The sequence below is a fragment of the Hemibagrus wyckioides genome, linkage group LG17, assembly GCF_019097595.1.
Source record: "Hemibagrus wyckioides isolate EC202008001 linkage group LG17, SWU_Hwy_1.0, whole genome shotgun sequence".
In the NCBI taxonomy this organism is placed as follows: Eukaryota; Metazoa; Chordata; class Actinopteri; order Siluriformes; family Bagridae; genus Hemibagrus; species Hemibagrus wyckioides.
In genome coordinates, this window is record NC_080726.1 from 16,737,175 (window position 1) to 16,758,704 (window position 21,530).

Here is a 21,530-nt window from a genome sequence, read left to right on the forward strand (position 1 = left end):
ATATATTAATACATTTTATTTTTCTCTTTTATTTATGTCATTAATGTTATCATTTTATTTATATCAATTTAGAAGTAAATGTAAGCAGCTAATAATCCCATGTTTAACTAAACTGGAGTGGTTCTGCTAGAGCAGTTCTGATGAAATAGATGTATATAATTTTTATTATGATTTTACAGTACAATACTGATTTCTTGATTTCCCGAATCTTATTTATGGGGCTGTCATAAATCTATAATTTATCTGTTATATAAAAGGAATATACAAAGTCCAGGTTTATGCCGTGCCATTATGCTGTAAAGATCAACGTTTGAGAACATGTTTTTGGATCTTTTGGATTTCTGTATTTCATCTGCTTTCAGAAATGTGAGAAGATTAAAGAAAACCCAGGATCTCTGTTCTGCTCTCACAGTGTTTATTTATCATGCAGTGGGTTCAGTTTAACCCTTAGAGCTTATAGTTACTGCAAATCAATATTATGTTGTTCTCACTGGAGGCTCCAGGAAGTAAAGAGCGAATGTGGGAGGGAAGGATGGTGTATTTAAACAGTAGGGATAGGTTGGAGCCAAGCAGGGAAGACAAACAGATTACAAAAGAGCACAGTCCAATAAATAACACAGAGCAAAGCGGGCAGCAGGAGCAGTGTGGAAAATATTCACAGAAACCTTAAACCTGGAGAGCAGATAAACACAACTACACATCAGAACAGTAAGTAAAGTATTTCAAGGTAAAAGCTTCACTACAATGCCCTTTTCCAAACTGATTTTTTAAATTAAGTCTATCACACGAAAGTATTTCTCAGAGACGTCCTCTGTCTCCGGTGAGCTACTCACTGTCATGGTTCAGGATTTATTTTGGAATTATTTCATTTGCATATTTTGACTGTGTTGTGTTTTAAACTCATACTTTTACTACTGTATATTTATTTTGGTTTTGCTGATTTGTTACAGCAAAATGCTATTTTATTATTTTACAGGACTTCACTGTACATAGGACATAGTGGGAGATCTATATAAATTTAAGTTTATAGTATATACCTGGAAAACACATAGCCAGTATACTGCTAATAAAAAGTGCAATAAATAACAAAAGCCTGAATAAAATTGACTGTAATAAAAATAAAAATAACTAAACTAAAAATAAAAGTAACTGAGCTGCAGTGTTATTTTTAATGTTATGAGCTCCTCTTTGAAAATGTTTGAACTCTCACTTGCTTTATGTGCTACAGGGTATTAAAACATTATGTTACAGGAAAATCTGTGCTCTCTCATTCATTCGGTTTTTATAAATACATAACTAATTATGTAATTTGGCTTTTTATTTTCACTACATTTCCATAAAAGTAGCTCAGCAACATTCAGTGGCAGTACCTGAGATTGTTTGTAAGTACAGATGCCAGATTAACCGCTAACCCGAGACCAGCATGTGTGGTATGATGATGATGCAGACAAGCCAAGCTGACCTCGATTTGGGATCACATGTGCAAGAGGAAAACATGTAAGCGGTTTCATTATCAGTCACAGAGAATGCTCAGTTGGTTCTGCAGCAATAGTGAATGAACTGACCTGCATTTAGATCTTTGGCAAAAGCCTCAGTGAATAATATTGGAAATTGTGGGTGTTTATTGGCATGTTTACTGACAGCGTCACTTCGGACTTTTTGTTAAGGAAAATGTCGTTAAGGAAAAAACATCTGTTCTCCAGGTTGCCTAAAGGTGTCAGATGTAAAGGAAAAAGAAACAGTTCTGTATGTGTCAATTTTATGCAGCATCTCTTCCTTAGTTACATTGAAATTATTTATTTATTTATTTATTTTGTGTGTGTGTGTGTGTGTGTGGTGCATTGAACGTTTTCTAGTTGGAGTCTGGGTATTTTGAGTGTTTGAGTTGTAAGAAATACAGCAACAGAAATATTGTCTACTATCTGAGTGTCTAACTGCAGATAGACGTCCAGATTTTTGTCAAGATGAGTGAATTGTTTTCATAAGGAAATATTAATGTGGATATTATTTCATATTACAAATAATACAAACAAAACCACCTGAATGAGCAGGTGAGGATGAGGATGAGGATGATGTGTGGGAGTGATCAGTTTCTGTGGGAATGGTTAGTGTGCACCTCTAATCCAATGAGCTTTTGCACAATAACAATACAATAATGTCTGTAATATAATATAACTTTATTTCTCTAACACTCCCTAGTAGGGATGTAACAATCCGATATGTGTAAATAATGTTATAGACTAGTAAACTGATTGGTCTGTAATTCTTTATAGTCCTTCTGTTCTTCATCATCATCATCATTCACAAATCAACTGCAGGTCTTTTACAGATTCTACACAAAGTTCTTGCAGGAAATGGAGTCATATCATATCATTCCATAGCAGAAACCGGTGATATTTTCACATTTTTGATTTGTGGTTTATTCATTGAAATCTTATTATATTTTATATAAAAGCCTGACCTTTACACTCCACTGACTGCTCTTAGATTTTATTCACTATAATCAGATCAAGTGAATGAAACATGACCTCCTGGTTTCAGCACAATTTACAGCCTTTGTTAAAGCAATGGAATGTTTTAAATAGATATGTTCAAAACACTTTTGTAGAATAGCTTAAAGACGTGGAGGTAACTCGATCCCTGTATAGGTTCAGGAAAATACACACTGTACAAAATCCATGTGTGTAAAAGGTCTGTAGACTATAGTGCAATACAAGGTGAGGTAATGCTGCGTGACTGCAGGTTGAGCTCGATGTACCACAATGTAAGTGAGGCTGAGAGCAGTGACTATCCTCCGTACAGCCAGAGGTATGAAGGACATGTGGTGCTTTTTACCACACTGGAGCAGATGATTAGCGAAAGCTTCCAAGTTCACTCACATTCTCATGTATTTATGACATTTGGTTTCTTTTCTACACAGAAGTGAGCAACCCAGCACTTCCTAATGTCTGAAGAGGCTGTGAAAGAGCCTTTCCAGCATCTTCATTCTGTTAATGTCACTAGGCTACAGTCACTGGGGTCCTTAAGATGCTCAGTTTATGTTTCTGACACCAGACAAATCATTTTACATGATTTTAAAGACTTCATAAACAAAACAGTGTAATTTGTTTACACATCCTAAGCACTCTGGACCTGATGCCATCTGGTCAGTCCTGTGGCTTTCCTCATCTGCTTCCTCCTGCCCTGATTAGTGGTGGACAGCTATAAGTGAGAAGAAAGAGAATGATCTTCAGGAGGCAGGGGAGAGCAGAGGGAATGTTAAAGTTCAGCTTCTTGTCTCACTCCACTCTTCCCTCAGCCACTTTCCTTGTGACTCTCCACCTTTTTATGCAGAAGTCCTGTACATATCACTTATGTTATTTTTGTAAGATAAACACTATAAATAATTTCAGAGGTCAGTTTCAAAAAAGTATGCACCATTTGGCACCCTTGATCATCACACGCTTTTCCCAAAAACTATTCCCACAAAGTGGATGAGTAGTAAAAAATTTCGATCTAAGAAGATCGAAATACAAAGAAGTCCAGTTAAAAGATGGAATCACACAGTTGATAAGCATGACTTTTCCCAATCTCTGGAACTAAGAGTCCAAACCATGTTCCAGCATGACAATATCCCTGTCCACAAAGCAGCATCATGACCTGCACAGATCCCTGACTCTGACCCAACTCCACTGAACACTGACTGCTCCCCAGACCTCCTCACTCTTACAACATCAGTGGCTGATCTCACTAATGCTCTTGTGGCTGAATGATCACTAATCCCCACAGCCACAATCCAACATCTAGTGGAAAACCTTCCAGAAGAGTGGAGTTCATTAGAACAGCAGAGGGAATCAAACTGGAATAAGATTTCAAACCATGGTGAGGTGTGAACATACAGCATAGCACAGTAGATCATGATTAATCACTGAAGAGAGTACTGTCTCTGAGTCTGTGACAGAGCTGAGTGTCAGGTAAGATCAGCTGACAGCAGGAACTCCTAACAAGGACACACCCTAGCAAGGACAAAGAGAGGGAGGGAGAGAGAGAGAGGGAGAGAAGGAACAAGGTATCCAGTTGCATTAGAATCAGAATAGTGTAAAAGAAAGTGTCTTGGTTTTCCAAATCCTATAAGGAAGTAAGCAAATGACCAGTGAATATCAAATATCTTCGGTGTTGAAGACAAAGCAACTGTGCAGGATAATCACAGAGAGGGATAAGAAGAGAAGGAACGCAGGTGCGCACTTACATTAAAAGAGAGAAGAGAGAGAGACGGCTGCGGAGTTTTGGACGCTGCATTCCTTTAATTCCCAGATTGCTGCCTCTCAGTGCAGCAACTAAAGCATGAGGGTGAGTCACCACTGAGAATGTAGAGTCAGTTAGTTCAGAGGAGATCAGAAGGATAAAAACAATTTAAATTCTATTATTTGATTTTAGGGTTTTATTTGTTCACGATTTAGTGTAACAAAACTAGACAGAATGTTCTTATATGTCCTATAACATAAAGCACTACTGAACTTCCTCAAACCAGGTTCGGACTTACTCACACAGTCCACTGGTTTATTTTGTATTTCAGTGACTGACACTTTTGGGCTCACATTCAAATACAGGAACAGCATGAAGCTCAGTCTTGTGGTTGAATGCAATTAAATATAGAGTTTCAACAGTCTCTGTTATACTCTGGTTTAGTTCATCAGGAAACCCGAGTACAACACATGACATGAAGTTTCAGACTCTGAACAGTCTGGTGTCTCTTCATATTATTCCTCTTCTGTTAAGGCTCTATGCAAACAGTATGCAAAAGAGAAACTGCACATTTGTTGTGCACATATGATTATGGCACATATAAGACATTTTAGATTAAGATTTAATTCACATTTCTTTCGTATTTCTGTACTTTGTCTCTCGGCGTTTGGCCATTTCAAGTGGTGTAGACTTAAATCAGATAACATTTCTGCACTAGTTTTGTTGTTCTCACTATATGCAGTGAGCTGAATCAGACATGAGCAGTTATGAAGAAAATCATACATGTCTGAAACATTTTAAATCTGATGGAAATTTTTGTTGGGTTTGGTCTGTGCAAATATTTACACACGATCTTATTTAAAAGTCTGATAAATGAAGTCCATTGTTGCCAGACCCTTGTGTTGAGAAACCTAATAGCCTGCTCTCATGCTCAATTTTAGTGAGTAAGAACGAGAGAGTAGAGATTCTTATCTTAGCTTGTGCAGTATAGTTGCTGTATCTGAAGTGAAAGTGAAGTGAAAGATCTCAGAACACTCACAGTCCCTTCAGATCTGCACAAAAAATACACCATTACCAGAACTCTGACGAAATAAATAGGTTTTCAATGTAATATAGAGCTTAAGACTGGGACTGTGTCTGAGTCCTGAACACTAAACTGAGTGAAGTTCCAGAACTTTTTAAGAGAATGGTGATTATTCTAGTTGCTAATAAAGAACCTGCACCTTTTAATCAAAGCAGGTATCATAAAAGACCAAAATCTCGCTCAATAATTGTGAGATAAAAAGGCGATTGTAATAATATTATCTATGGGCTTAATTTATTAAACTGTTGTCTGTCTATTTGGCTTTTTGGGAAACATATTACTGTGACATCCGCAACGCAGTTTATGAAGAATTGTATAAAGAAGTAACAGATGGACACACACTCACACACACACACAACTGTGGAACAGTAGCTGGAAGGTGAATATGTACGCAGGCTCTGTACCTGTCTGTTTGTAATGACTGTGGTTTGACAGTTTAAAAACCTGTTTTGAAAGCACATGTGGGTGGCTGACTGGACTCAAAGCTGGAATGCATTATACGTAAAATTCAATGAGTCACTGCTGTGACTACACAGTTCACAACAGGACGTTATTGTTAGCCAAACACGCTTAACATGGGCAGGTCAAAATTTTACACATGCTGAACCTAACGTGAACAATTAAAGTGAAAGAAAAGTATTTTAGATTGTAATAGTTCTTTAATCTGCCGGAAACAGGAAAGGCTTCAGTGCCCTTACTACTACTAGTGAAATGTGTCTACATTTGGAAGATAATAAAAAGTACAGAAGCCTTTATTTGTCACATGTATGTCACAGCACAGTGAGATTCTTTTCTTCTCATATCTGGCGTGGAACATGACAGAGCATGCTTGGAGAAAAGAGCGTACGGTCCTCACAACCTGGTGTAGTTGGAGCTTTAACCCCTGACCTGCCGAACAGGAACCCAGAGTAACCCAAAAAATAAAAATATTATTAAAATACTTAAATGTGATGATATATATGTCATGTTCAGCAAGTATTATACCTCAGTTTCATCAGTTGGCCATAACTACCATTAAACATGTATTTAGAACAGGAATGAAAAAGAGAACTTTTACATAACCAAAGAACCTAGAAGACACAGCAGGGTTTGTGTCAGTTCATGTAGTGTCAGAATACTAGGCAGCAAATGGTAATGTTTCATGCAAGTGATAAAATGAACTGCTACCAGTCAGAAGCACAGGTCATTCCTCAGGTTTTTGAAAGTTAGTCCTAGGATGATTTAATGCACCAGTTCCAGTGAAAGACAGATTTTAAAGAAAGTGTTGGTTGATGATAAATAATGAGTATGTTTATTGAAATTGTTCATTGTGACTCAAAAAATACAGAGGTTTCTGAAAATGATGACTATTTCTGCTGCAATCATGATTCAAAATTATTGTCAAAAGTTCAAGTGTGATTTAGTGTCTGATTACAGAGGTTAAATCAGGGTCAGTTATATGATTCATCTTTTCTGACAATTAAACCTGAACAGGGAAAAGCAGTTTCCCACCACTTTTGGGGTGTGATTTCAGTAAAGTTACCTCCACAAAAACCAGAGGCCACTGAGATTAGATCCATTACAGTTAGAAAATTGTATTTACCAGAATGTGAACAGAATTGTACATCCTTCCATTGTTCAGTGAAGTTAATCCTTATTCTTTATGATGTCCAGTGATAATTCACTGTGTTTAAGGAATTACAGTTAGTATTAACAGTAAATGTATTCGAATTTGGCTTAGCAAACATATATACATACATATTTATTTATTTGAGGAATTAATTTAATGATATTCCTCTCACTTTCAGGCTAATAACTTGGTTGCTGAAGACAGCACTATACCTTTAAACTCAAGACAGCCAGGTAAAGAATAACTTCAAACATTATATACTGTGTGCATTAGTGAGTAGCTTCTCTGTTGGACTCAGTTCTCTCTCTCTCTCTCTCTCTCTCTCTCTAAGGTGTAGTAAAACGAGGCAGGTTCAGAAAGCCCATGCAAGCCACAAAGCCCCCGAGGAGCACATGGGCATTGAGGAAACGGCTCCTCATTAGCATCCTCTGTGTCGTGGTTATTTTAGCCATCCTGGTAGTAGCTGGATATTTAAGTGAGTTTTTAAGAGTTAATTTTATAATATTATTCTCATAATCATAATATTTCATTCATGAACACCTGCCCAATTCAAAATATTAAACAGTTTTCTCTCTTCTTCCTTCACTTTAATTGATTTAGTTGCCCAACTCATTAAAAGTAAGTACTTCTTCTGCTCCAAGTCCGTGAAGTTCCTTCCCCTGGAACAAGCCTGCGATGGCAAAGCGGACTGTGCAGAAGGAGAGGACGAGTCTTCATGTGTCTCCCGATTCACAAGCAACTTGACATTTCCTGGTAAGATGTTATGTTGCATCAAAAACAGACCACCATCGAATGTACTGTAGATATGCAACCTCACACATACACTACTACATGTCTAACTTCATAAGACAAGCTTTGGTGTAACAAGACCAGGATAGTCTCAATGGGGAAAGATGACTGCAGTCTCAGAGGATCCAAAGAATCCAGAGATCCAGTTAAAGTCAGTGAGATGTTGGATAACATTTTTCTCAACTTATAACATTATCTAATTTCCTTAAATATTCCTTCACTGTAAGCTTCATATAATCCTTCACTGTGAGGCTTCATATAAGCAAAATTAAGAACTAACTAAAAGAAACTGAAGAAAAGGATAATAAGGTGGTAAAATGATTTAATGTGACTTCTGCAAAGAGAAAGAAACCCTTTAGTAAAGTGTAATTGAAGTCTTGCCTTATAAATGTGTCTTTTCAAAACATCAGATTATTCTAAACATTAGCACTGCATATGACAAAAATATCATAAAGTGTGTAAATCTTTGTCAGTCAGATGGCAGAGTTTCTAACGCTACTGTTGGTATTTAGGCTCTAACATATCTGTTCCTCAGGTTAGAATTTGGGCTTAGACTGCATAACATTCAGGTATCACATGGAGAACATGTGCATGTTTATTAATGTACACGAGTGAACTAATACTCAGAGGAACAGGACCAGCAGGTAACAAACAGGTGTAACACAACAGCAGGTCAAGTTGAATGAGGTAAAAGGTCAGAAAAACAGTGAATTCACTTCAGGACAATGCTCAGAATTTACACATTGCAGAACTTGGTAACAAAGAGTTCAGAGTCAATGGGTGTTCCTGGTGTTTATTTATCATGGAAACAGGTAGTGATCTGAAAATGTAAAGCAGGTGACGGGCATGGTAACTTGGAGAGGAGAAGTGTCCGAGGCTGGTCTTATACATAATACGTCAGAAATCATTTATTTTGTATTTTTCTGCATGGCTCAGAGCAGGACTTAAAGGAATAGTGTCCCATTCACTATGGACTATACTCCAGATCACCAGAGGGCAACCTTGTGGCCAAACTTTTCAACTTCTCCTTTTGTTGTTGGTTCCATTCGCCCTGGACTCTAATCACCTTTTTCATATCAATTAGTCACACAATTTAATGTTGTCAATATGGTAAAAATGGGCTTCAACTAAGCTTTAACTGGCTTCAACTGGGTTTAAACTGGGTTAATCTGGGCTTTAACTGGCTAAACTGGGGTGTAACAGGGTCTTAACTGGCTTAAACTGGGTTTTAACTTGCTTCAACTGGGCTTTAACTGGGTTTTACGGACCACTTGGTGTAGGGAGGGATACAATATACTTGTGTTAGTGTTGTAGTGAAACGGTTCATTACTCAAGTCTCCAGCACACTGCACGTTAGTAACCTCTGGTGGTCTAAAATGTTAAGTGCATCTATTATTGAACTGCATGCCTGTGTCTAGTGCTGCAGGTTTTTGGGCCACAGCTAACACTTGGTTCAGTACATGAAAACATTTTAACCAAAATAAAGGCAGCCGGAAACATACAATAACTCATTTTTGTTTCATTCTGTTTCTTATCCTTAGTCCAGTCTATTGTTGATCATGTTTCACAATTATTTCTTATATTTAGAAGATGCTTTGTTCTTTATCTATAAAATGTCCAGAAACTTTTGCTGGTTTATTTGGATGTTTTAATGTGCACTGTTCTAAGTTTTTATTAAAATGTAATGCAATTCAAGTATCAGCTGAATGCTACATATTCTTTATAATCACTAACAGATCCCACAGGTTTATTTACATAGTTAGAGCTGATTATCATTCATTGATGTATAACATTAACAAACTAATTGACAGGAAATAAGTTACGTCATTTATCGCTGCATTTATTGTCTGAAATATTTAGTGTGCATTTACAGCCACAGAACAGTGTCAGGACACAGGAGTACAGCACTGACCTGAGCTTTGGCAAAAATCAGCAATATCTATCTGTATGGGATTGTCCAGCTCATGTGTCTGTTACTGTGTCTGCAGTTCGTTTGGCCTCAAATCTCTCCGTGCTTCAGATTTATAATGCTGCTGAAAACAAGTGGCGGAGTGTGTGTGCAGACAGCTGGACTGTGACACACACTGAAACTGTGTGTCAGCAGTTAGGATACACAGTGTAAGTATAAAAATCTACAAACTTTAGGGATGCATTGATGACATCTGAACTTTTATATGATCATTATATGATTCTCTGCAGTCTTTGGGTATGTTCAGTGCCCTGCTTTAGGATCTGTGTTATCAGTCACCATTACATTAAACACTTTCATGACATAAATTGCAGTTAAATATGAGAAATAAATCTACAGATATACACTATATTGCCAAAAGTATTCGCTCACCCATCCAAATAATCAGAATCAGGTGTTCCAATCACTTCCATGGCCACAGGTGTATAAAATCAAGCACCTAGGCATGCAGACTGTTTTTACAAACATTTGTGAAAGAATGGGTCACTCTCAGGAGCTCAGTGAATTCCAGCGTGGAACTGTGATAGGATGCCACCTGTGCAACAAATCCAGTCGTGAAATTTCCTCGCTCCTAAATATTCCACAGTCAACTGTCAGCTGTATTATAAGAACGTGGAAGTGTTTGGGAACGACAGCAACTCAGCCACGAAGTGGTAGGCCACGTAAACTGACGGAGCGGGGTCAGCGGATGCTGAGGCGCATAGTGCGAAGAGGTCGCCAACTTTCTGCAGAGTCAATCGCTACAGACCTCCAAACTTCATGTGGCCTTCAGATTAGCTCAAGAACAGTGCGCAGAGAGCTTCATGGAATGGGTTTCCATGGCCGAGCAGCTGCATCCAAGCCATACATCACCAAGTGCAATGCAAAGCGTCGGATGCAGTGGTGTAAAGCACGCCGCCACTGGACTCTAGAGCAGTGGAGACGCGTTCTCTGGAGGGACGAATCGCGCTTCTCCATCTGGCAATCTGATGGACGAGTCTGGGTTTGGCGGTTGCCAGGAGAACGGTACTTGTCTGACTGCATTGTGCCAAGTGTAAAGTTTGGTGGAGGGGGGATTATGGTGTGGGGTTGTTTTTCAGGAGCTGGGCTTGGCCCCTTAGTTCCAGTGAAAGGAACTCTGAATGCTTCAGTATACCAAGACATTTTGGACAATTCCATGCTCCCAACTTTGTGGGAACAGTTTGGAGCTGGCCCCTTTCTCTTCCAACATGACTGTGCACCAGTGCACAAAGCAAGGTCCATAAAGACATGGATGACAGAGTCTGGTGTGGATGAACTTGACTGGCCTGCACAGAGTCCTGACCTCAACCCGATAGAACACCTTTGGGATGAATTAGAGCGGAGACTGAGAGCCAGACCTTCTCGTCCAACATCAGTGTGTGACCTCACAAATGCGCTTCTGGAAGAATGGTCAAAAATTCCCATAAACACACTCCTAAACCTTGTGGACAGCCTTCCCAGAAGAGTTGAAGCTGTTATAGCTGCAAAGGGTGGACCGACGTCATATTGAACCCTATGGATTAGGAATGGGATGTCACTTAAGTTCATATGCGAGTCAAGGCAGGTGAGCGAAAACTTTTGGCAATATAGTGTAACTCTGTGACAGACTGATATTCTTACTATCATTATCAACCAAGTACATCCCTAACAAATTTATTTAGTCATTAAAAACGATATGCAGCTTATTCAGTCCACCTCGTCCTGTATCTCCGTGCTTCTAGTAAACCTTCGTACACTACAGTATCACTGACTGATCTGCCATCGGATCTGAAGAAGGTGTTTTGTGTCGTGGGACCAGACGAAACGAAGCCAGTTTCCTGCAGTGCATCAATTCAGTCAGTAATGAATCATTATTTCTTTTCACTCCCATGCTACCAACAAACACTGTAAATCTTAACTAGTGATAAATCTGCCTTTCGATGTTGTCTTAATCTGGCACCATGCTAGGATTATCACCTTCTGGTCTCATTGTTTATATACACATCTGCACCAGTGTAAATGTCACATGTGGATTAAATCAACACCCAGGACAGAGCACTAATGACTTCTTTACCTCTCTCCTCTAGAACTACATGCAGCTCAGGTTCAGTAGTTTCCTTATCCTGCTCAGGTAAGAAGTTTGAAAATTAAACCTGAAAATAAAATTCTGCACACACACTTGCAGCACTCTGACATATAGAGTCAGCATTTATATGTCTATTTACACACCTACACTCTGCTGACTTTGTGCTTTAAATTGGATGAAGTGGTGCAGTGTGGATTGTGGCATTTACAACCAGCAGCACTGTGGACTCATCAAACCCATAAAGACAGATCTAGAGCTCATGATTTTATCCACAGCAAATACAAAAAGAACAAATGTGACTATAAAAAGCTAATTCACACCAAACCCCCTATTAGGTTTATAGCTGACCTTTATTTTAAACCCACAGCAGGTTTGATGCGGACTGTAAAATTTGCTATGGTTTAGCCGCTTATAGGTGAAATGTAAATTTCATAAAAATTCATATAAAATGGTGAATGGTGCAAAAAGCTTGTTGATGAGAGATCAGATGAGATGATCAGACTGGTCTGAGCTGCCAGGAAGGATAAAGAAACTCAAATAATCATTACTACAACCATGGTGAGCAGAAAAACATCTCAGCATCACAACACACCAAACACAGAGCAGGAACAGGAATCTGAGGCTATCATGAGCACAGACTCATTTACACCGGACAGATGAAAATTAGGAAAAATACCACCTGATCTGCTCAGCTGTCCAAGTTCAGTGAGTGTATTTCAATTGGATAATACTAAGGTCAGAAGACAGATAGTACGAGTCTGATATCTACTGAAATAGGCACTGAAAGAATGATCTCCTGGCTACTTCAGTAGATTTTATCTAAGGATGTGATTGTTTTCTTACTTGTAGACTGTGGGCCAAAGGGATCTGAGAGCAGAATTGTAGGAGGGCAGAGTGCACTTATTGAGCAGTGGCCGTGGCAGGTGAGCCTGCAGCAGAACGGTCAACATACCTGTGGAGGCTCTCTGGTGTCTCCACAATGGATCCTCACAGCAGCCCACTGCTTCACAGGGTGATGCTCCAGCTCTGTCCTCTTTTATTTCAGCATTAAACATCTTTTTAGCATTGCAGGTCATTTGGGAGAAAAATACTACCTTTTGTGCTAATTTTGTACAATTAGCACAATAGCCTTTAGTCACATTTAATCACATTTTTAGTGTGGAAAAAAAATAATACAGAATAGTGACTATGTTTATTGTGAATGTTTATCCCGTGTTGTTCCTCCAGCAGCAAGGCAGAGGTGAGCAGGTGGTGGGTGGTGGCAGGCAGTACGTACATAACAACACTCGGAGGCTCTGCTGTGGATCAGATCATTATGCATGGAGACTACAATTCAGCACACAATGACTATGACTTGGCAATGATGAGACTCACAAAGCCATTCACTCTAGGAGGTAGGATTGAATTCATTCACCTTCCAACAAAAACACACAACAAATTGACTTAATATCTGTGGTGCTGTAGAAGGTTGTACCAGTGTGCAGCTGAATTCTCAAATCCGATTGGTCAGAAGCTTACGTTATTTTGTACAACAGCATGACTTGGACAGGTTCACTTTAATATGATTTGCTCAGACTGTGGAACAGGTGACAGGTGTCTATAACAGCCACCTTCACATTATAAAGTTTCCTAGCATGCTTCAATCAAGAAATTATATGCGGTGTGGTCTGTTTCTTATAATCAACACACAATCTCTTTCACAAGAAAACTGATCCTTCTAGTGTGAACGTGTTCCACATGTCCAGCACTTGCTTGTGTAAAGCCTCCTGAGTTCCTGCATGCAGTAGTAATTTTGCCGTAGGAGATATTCATCTTAATAATGATTAATATAAACAGTAATCATAGAAGTAAAGACCTTCCATCTATTTCAATTCCATCTATAACAATTAATATAATGCTCATGACTCTTCCTTCTCACAGTAAGAACCAGACTGTAAATGAGATTTGGAGAAATGGGAACACTGGTTTGATAAGTGCAGACTCCTAACTAGTATTTTCAAGTATAATAGGGTGAAAATGTCCCGGATGCTGTGTACTTAATAATAAAATGTAACTTTTTTAATGGAAAACCTGAATGTTAATATTTAATGTTTGGGAAACTGATGTTAGAAAACATGCTGACGATGTGCATGCTTACTGTACGTTCACCCATATGGATGTGTGCCAACTCGTCAGCACTGCTTTAGTATAACTTTAGTTATACTTATGTTGTTTGGACTGAACTTTAGTATAATGTTTTATTATTTTCAATGAATATTTCTTTATTCTCTAATCAGTGTTAGAACAGTGCAGTGTGACATTCAGATGGTTTAAAAGTTTTGATTTTTGCTGTTGTTGTTGTCCTGCTAGTGTCTGTGAAACCTGTGTGTCTCCCACCTCAAAATCTGGGTCTCAGAGCAGGAAGCCCACTGGTGGTAACTGGCTGGGGTCATCTGGAGGAAAATGGTAATATCACAGTAGTAATTATTCATGAGTAATAAAAACAACTTCTTACTACACACTTTTTCAAAGTTTTGACTTTCCATTGTTTTTCTTTACAAGAATTTGTGGATATTTTTACTCCTGACTTGCTCTGGTTCTAAACCAGATAGCAGCATGACATCAGTATCAATCTCAGTTTCCTGCTCTTGTTTTCTCCTGTGTCCAGGCCAGCTTTCGTCAAACCTTCAGGAGGCCAGTATTCCTCTGATCGACCGTGCTCAGTGTTCCAGTCCTGCAGTTTATGGTGCTAGCATCACTCAGAGGATGATCTGTGCAGGGTATCTACAGGGCAAAGTGGATGCATGCCAGGTAAACACCTTTTACTGACAATATCAACCAGTATAACAAGTATAACAGGTGTACAATCAGAATGTATTCATTAACGTCTGACATCTGTGTACACTTGGGATGGTCTCCACCCATCTGCTGTCACTGGTCTCCTTCATGTGTCTCGGTTCTTGATATTATTTTGTTTTCCTCTTCTTCTTTCGTTTTTGTGTTTGTTGATCACATGACCTCAGGCCTGTTTTCGTTCATGATTTCAGTTCATGTTTTGGATTGTTTCCAATCACCTCCATAACATAACAAGTGGATAGGAGAAGTAGACAGTTGACATTTATTTATTTATTTATTTATTTATTTATTTATTTATTTATTTATTTATTTATTTATTTATTTATTTATTTATAACTCAGGCAGCACTGTCATATGTGAAAGGTTTACTTTTTGACCACTAGAGATGATGAGAATGAGAATGAGAAAAGAACTGATTTTCAGCACAGTTGCCTGGAAAGTTTCAGCACCGGAGACACAGTAAATGACTCGCACACATCAGTCCTATTCGTCATGTACATTAAACATAGAATCTGCAGGGCCATGCATATACAAACGTACAGTGAAACAGTCCTTCCTTGCACATATTATTATTATTATTATTATTATTGTTGTTGTTGTTGTTGTTGTTGTTGTTGTTGTTATACAAGCATGAGGGGTTTGTAAACCCAACTGGACAGAGATTCTTGATTTTTTCTTTGTTGTCCTGCTGCACCATAATGTATACAGATAAAAAAAATTGGTTAAGTGATAGTACTTCAGGTTAAATACTGTGTCTGATTGGCCTTTTGGAGGAGCTATTGTGCAGCATTTTACTTTTTGCCCTGTATCTCATGACCTGTGAGTCTTACTAGCATTCTTTTTTTCTTATCTAGTTCCTTGGCCACTCATAATTCAGACATGTTAAATATTTATGTTTTTACTGTCATTGTCAAAGTGCAGTGAATTCTAGAACAATTTTTTGCAAGTCATAGGATAGTTTGTAAAGCTTCACATATTTGAACTTAAAATAATCAGCGAAGTCGGACACTGAATAATCATCAAGTTGGGATTGTAAACAATATGACTTCCACATGCCAATTACTTCTACTGGGACAAAACTGACCTTTAGTCAAATTCTCCTGAATAACTAGCTGAAGTCACACAGAAAATGAAAGACATGATCAGTTAGAGAACCAGTGCATTGTGTAGTGCATCAGGACCCCTAATGATGACTGAGTTACTTAAAAATTCTTGCTGCTATCTGATGCCATCATCATTCAGCAGGAACTTCACATAGCTCTGAGCTACAGTCACATGCCAGGTGTAGCAACTGAAACAAACCAACTGAAAGTAACAAAACATTTAGGAACAGAAACAAAAACTTGCACAGTAATGATACCATGTTGGATAACAGAGTTTTATGAAGGTAGAGCACTTTAGGTAAAGCTCTGTATCAGTGCTTGCTTTGTTTCCCTGTAATTACGTCAATGAGGATGACTTTGTTGAAGTAAAAGTGATTTCAAGCATCTCAAAGCCTCGTTCACTTCCTTTTAAAAGAACAGCAGCTGGTGGTTTTTAAAATAGAGGAAGCACTGCTGTCTGGACAAGTATATAGACACATACACATTACATATTACTGCAACGGTGGTGTGCAGAAGTATTGGACCCCATGCTGGAGCTCTGGAATTAATCAGATTTGTCTGAATAGCTCATGATAAATACACAAACATCCTGGCACTATTTCTATTGCACAGTCGTATTCTCTAACAAGTAAAAAAAAAATTAATGAATTATTACCTTGATTAATTAATTATTGGTCAGTGTGGAGTGAAAATGAGGATTAAAGAATTAAAGAGCATTCTAAGGAATTTAAAGATAAGGTAATAGAATTTCATAACTTAGGATTGGGATGTAATATTATATCATTATATCTAAGAGAATGGACATCGCAGTAAGCTCTGTTGAATCGACATTGAGGAAGAGGAAGCTACATCACACCACACAAGCTCTACACACAAGCTCACATAAGCTTTTCAAAAGCTGTCCCTCAGGGAGGGAGAGAGAGAGAGAGAGAGAGAGAGAGAGGAGCACAGTGAGGCCTTCAGTCACTCTGAAGGAGAGGACAGTGGAGGAGAGGAGTAAAGTTGTGACTTTAAGACTGTGGTAGCTAGAAAGAAAACATTGCTCATGAAGAGCCACATGAAAGCACGCGAACGTCACAGTGACGATGTGTTTTTGTTGTGTACTCAATGAACTTTTTGCTAGAAAAAATTTCAACACTGTGGAAAGTCCCCACAGATTTGGTGTCATGATAACCCAGTCTGGAACTGAGCAATAAGATTTGTAAACAGTGAACATACCCCACACCATCAGCAGGGCTTATTTTACTCAACCTATACCTACACCTATACCTACATCTATAACTCATCATGGCTTTCAGTCCTTCACATGGAAACTGACAAACGGATTGGGTGTTCATGTTGTTTGGACAGTGTTTGGGTTGTTTGGACAGTGTTTGGGTTGTATGGACAGTGTTTAAGTTGTATGGACAGTGTTTAGGTTGTTTGGACAGTGTTTAGGTTGTTTGGACAGTGTTTAAGTTGTATGGACAGTGTTTAGGTTGTTTGGACAGTGTTTAGGTTGTTTGGACAGTGTTTGGGTTGTATGGACATTGTTTAGGTTGTATGGACAGTGTTTGGGTTGTTTGGACAGTGTTTGGGTTGTTTGGACAGTGTTTGGGTTGTATGGACAGTGTTTGGGTTGTATGGACATTGTTTAGGTTGTATGGACAGTGTTTGGGTTGTATGGACAGTGTTCGGGTTGTTTGGACAATGCTTGGGTTGTTTGAACAGTGTTTAGGTTGTTTGGACAGTGTTTAGTTTGTTTCAACAGTGTTTAGGTTGTATGGACAGTGTTTATGTTGTTTGGGCAGTGTTTGAGTTGTTTGAACAGTGTTTAGGTTGTTTAGACAGTGTTTAGTTTGTTTCAACAGTGTTTAGGTTGTTTGGACAGTGTTTAGGTTGTTTGGACAGTGTTTAGGATGTTTGGACAGTGTTTAGGTTGTTAGGACAATGTTTGGGTTGTTTGAATAGTGTTCGGGTTGTTTGGACAATGTTTGGGTTGTCTGAACAGTGTTTAGGTTGTTTGAACAGTGTTTAGGTTGTTTGGACAGTGTGTGGATTGTATGGACAGTGTTTATGTTGTTTGGACAGTGTTTAGGTTGTTTGGGCAGTGTTTGGGTTGTTTGGACAGTGTTTGGGTTGTTTGGACAGTGTTTTGGTTGTTTGGGCAGTGATTGGGTTGTGTTTAGGTTGTTTGGACAGTGTTTAGGTTGTTTGGGCAGTGTTTGGGTTGTGTTTAGGTTGTTTGGACAGTGTTTAGGTTGTTTGGACAGTGTTTTGGTTGTTTGGGCAGTGTTGAGGTTGTTTGAACAGTGGTTAGGTTGTTTAGGCAGTGATTGGGTTGTGTTTAGGTTGTTTGGACAGTGTTTAGGATGTTTGGACAGTGTTTAGTTTGTTAGGACAGTGTGTGGATTGTATGGACAGTGTTTATGTTGTTTGGACAGAGTTTAGGTTGTTTGGACAGTGTTTAGGATGTTTGGACAGTGTTTAGGTTGTTTGGACAGTGTTTTGGTTGTTTGGGCAGTGTTGAGGTTGTTTGAACAGTGTTTAGGTTGTTTAGGCAGTGATTGGGTTGTGTTTAGGTTGTTTGGACAGTGTTTAGGTTGTTTGGACAGTGTTTATATTGTTTGGACAGTGTTTAGTTTGTTAGGACAGTGTGTGGATTGTATGGACAGTGTTTATATTGTTTGGACAGTGTTTAGGTTGTTTGGACAGTGTTTAGGATGTTTGGACAGTGTTTAGTTTGTTAGGACAGTGTGTGGATTGTATGGACAGTGTTTATGTTGTTTGGACAGTGTTTAGGTTGTTTGGACAGTGTTTAGGTTGTTTGGACAGTGTTTTGGTTGTTTGGGCAGTGTTGAGGTTGTTTGAACAGTGTTTAGGTTGTTTAGGCAGTGATTGGGTTGTGTTTAGGTTGTTTGGACAGTGTTTAGGTTGTTTGGGCAGTGTTTGGGTTGTGTTTAGGTTGTTTGGACAGTGTTTAGGTTGTTTGGACAGTGTTTTGGTTGTTTGGGCAGTGTTGAGGTTGTTTGAACAGTGTTTAGGTTGTTTGGACAGTGTTTTGGTTGTTTGGGCAGTGTTTAGGTTGTATGGATAGTGTTTGGGTTGTTTGGACAGTGATTTGGTTGTTTGGACAAAGTGTGGGTTGTTTGGACAGTGTTCAGGTTGTTTGAACCGTGTTTAGGTTGTTTGGACAGTGTTTGGGTTGCATGGACAGAGTTTAGGTTGTATGAACAGTGTTTGTGTTGCTTGGACAGTGTTTAGGTTGTTTGAACCGTGTTTAGGTTGTTTGGACAGTGTTTGGGTTGCATGAACAGTGTTTGTGTTGCTTGGACAGTGTTTAGGTTGTTTGAACAGTGTTTAGGTTGTTTGAACAGTGTTTAGGTTGTATGAACAGTGTTTGTGTTGCTTGGACAGTGTTTAGGTTGTTTGAACCGTGTTTAGGTTGTTTGGACAGTGTTTAGGTTGTTTGGACAGTGTTTTGGTTGTTTGGGCAGTGTTGAGGTTGTTTGGACAGTGTTTAGGTTGTTTGGACAGTGTTTTGGTTGTTTGGGCAGTGTTTAGGTTGTATGGATAGTGTTTGGGTTGTTTGGACAGTGATTTGGTTGTTTGGACAAAGTGTGGGTTGTTTGGACAGTGTTCAGGTTGTTTGAACCGTGTTTAGGTTGTTTGGACAGTGTTTGGGTTGCATGGACAGAGTTTAGGTTGTATGAACAGTGTTTGTGTTGCTTGGACAGTGTTTAGGTTGTTTGAACCGTGTTTAGGTTGTTTGGACAGTGTTTGGGTTGCATGAACAGTGTTTGTGTTGCTTGGACAGTGTTTAGGTTGTTTGAACAGTGTTTAGGTTGTTTGAACAGTGTTTAGGTTGTATGAACAGTGTTTGTGTTGCTTGGACAGTGTTTAGGTTGTTTGAACCGTGTTTAGGTTGTTTGGACAGTGTTTGGGTTGTATGGACAGAGTTTAGGTTGTTTGAACCGTGTTTAGGTTGTTTGGACAGTGTTTGGGTTGTATGGACAGTGTTTAGGTTGTTTGAACCGTGTTTAGGTTGTTTGGACAGTGTTTGGGTTGTATGGACAGTGTTTAGGTTGTTTGAACCGTGTTTAGGTTGTTTGGACAGTGTTTGGGTTGTATGGACAGAGTTTAGGTTGTTTGAACCGTGTTTAGTTTGTTTGAACAGTGTTTAGGTTGTATGAACAGTGTTTGTGTTGCTTGGACAGTGTTTAGGTTGTATGAACAGTGTTTGTGTTGCTTGGACAGTGTTTGGGTTGTGGTAATCTCTAAGAGGAAAAGGCCATTTCCTATAGCTGTTTCTTATTTTCCATTTCCATTTTCTTGATTTAAGGCATTCCTGCCATCAGCCAATCAGCAGAGAGATTATACTGAAACTAAAACAGAATGATCACTTGACCACTGGTGCAACACCTGTAGGGGTGTTTGGACCCTGCATATCCCTGTTAGTGGAAATATTATTATTATTATTAGTAGTAGTAGTAGTAGTAGTAGTAGTAGTAGTAGTATTAATATTATTGTGGTTGTTGTTAAGTTTTGATATGTAAGCACTAGGAATGTGGATCACTTCCCTGCACTGATGATCGCCTCTCTCGTAATCTTTCCATCAGGGTGACAGTGGAGGTCCTCTGGTGTATCTTCAGCAACACTGGATGTTGGTGGGTGTGGTGAGCTGGGGTGTAGGCTGTGGAAGACCAGACCTACCTGGTGTTTACTCTAATGTGGATCAGATGCTAAACTGGGTCTATACAGTCATGCAGGTAATCTTGCACTTGTCTATATTTAATCATTTACATGTGTAACTTTATTTATTTAATAAAGAAGCTCTCTCTCTCTCTCTCTCTCTCTCTCTCTCTCTCTATATATATATATATATATATATATATATATATATATATATATATATAAATAACGTCTTATATTATATCTTATATATATAAAATGGGAACATGACTTCTAATCTATGTGATTAGGAATAAAATTGTCTGATCTGTGCTCATTTATTCTCTTCAGAAAACTTGAGGCAAAGTCAACAAGAGGACATCGGTATATTAGTACAAACACAAACATCAGTGCAATGCAAACGATACAGTCACTGTTAAATCTAAGTGAACTCTGGGACTTACCTGAGCAGATGTCATTGATAATTCCACAAATGATACCATGATGAATCAGATGCAGATACAAATTCAGAAATGAATCTTCGCTTCCTAACTGGTGCAGTCACCTTCTCAGGGATCATTTTAATTTAAGATGCAGTTGTGCCTTGCAATAGCCTGAAACAATGTTAACAATGAACTTGAACAATGTTAGCTTTATACTGACCAAATTCACTATGCCAAATACTTTTAACAGCAAACGGGATCAATTCTGATCTATAGAAACCTTATTATAAGTTATTGTTTAATTTTTTCACTCACCTTTACTGAGTTTCTTTATTTGCACGTTTAATAGCATTAATAAGTGAAGTGTTGGGATCTGATACTTCGGAGTATTTGGATGTCATTATTTCACATGTTGGATGAGCCAAAAAAAGTTAATGCATTTTTAATAGTTAACATTTTCTAATGATTAATAATATGATTATTTATATTTTTTTAAAAAAAGTTTTTTTAAAGTTAACAAAAACTTTCTTCCTGCTTACCAAAATGAGATGAAACTTGAATTGTGTTCACTTTGTTCTGGCTCACGCATTCATGTGATGTGTGATGTGATGAATATTCCTCTTTTCTTTTCTTTTTTTTACTGTATTTATTGTAAAATAGTTGTCTAATGTTGTTATTCCTGCTGTTTTGTACATGTGTAAGAAGTGATATGTAAATAATGTACTCAATAAATTATGGAATTTGAGGGAGAGGAAGGGT

General features: G+C 38.4%; 1 protein-coding gene across 6 annotated transcripts; it reads left to right on the forward strand.

Annotated features, from left to right (window-relative positions):
- Window positions 1-575: 575 nt before the first annotated feature.
- tmprss4a (transmembrane serine protease 4a) lies at window positions 576-21,514 on the forward strand. Of its 6 annotated transcripts, XM_058413428.1 has the most exons (14): window positions 611-708; window positions 1,347-1,497; window positions 7,096-7,150; window positions 7,249-7,392; window positions 7,518-7,670; window positions 9,695-9,824; window positions 11,397-11,510; window positions 11,742-11,785; window positions 12,590-12,752; window positions 12,968-13,134; window positions 14,090-14,185; window positions 14,388-14,530; window positions 20,277-20,426; window positions 20,680-21,514. In XM_058413428.1, the coding sequence occupies exons 4-14, from the start codon at window positions 7,281-7,283 to the stop codon at window positions 20,686-20,688; spliced, it is 1,281 nt and encodes a 426-aa protein (XP_058269411.1). In that variant the 5' UTR covers window positions 611-708; window positions 1,347-1,497; window positions 7,096-7,150; window positions 7,249-7,280; the 3' UTR covers window positions 20,689-21,514. The 6 variants fall into 6 exon arrangements, with proteins under 6 accessions (XP_058269410.1, XP_058269414.1, XP_058269411.1 ...); XM_058413427.1 differs by lacking the exon at window positions 1,347-1,497 and having other exon boundaries at window positions 576-708; XM_058413425.1 differs by lacking the exons at window positions 611-708; window positions 1,347-1,497 and adding an exon at window positions 3,852-4,329 and having other exon boundaries at window positions 20,680-21,513.
- The last annotated feature ends 16 nt before the right edge of the window (window positions 21,515-21,530 follow it).

Excerpts from the sequence above, each read along its gene's own strand:
- tmprss4a (XM_058413425.1), top strand. Across the intron at positions 7,151-7,248 it reads TTTAAACTCAAGACAGCCAG|GTGTAGTAAAACGAGGCAGG; the intron begins GTAAAGAATAAC and ends TCTCTCTCTAAG. Across the intron at positions 7,671-9,694 it reads AAGCAACTTGACATTTCCTG|TTCGTTTGGCCTCAAATCTC; the intron begins GTAAGATGTTAT and ends CTGTGTCTGCAG.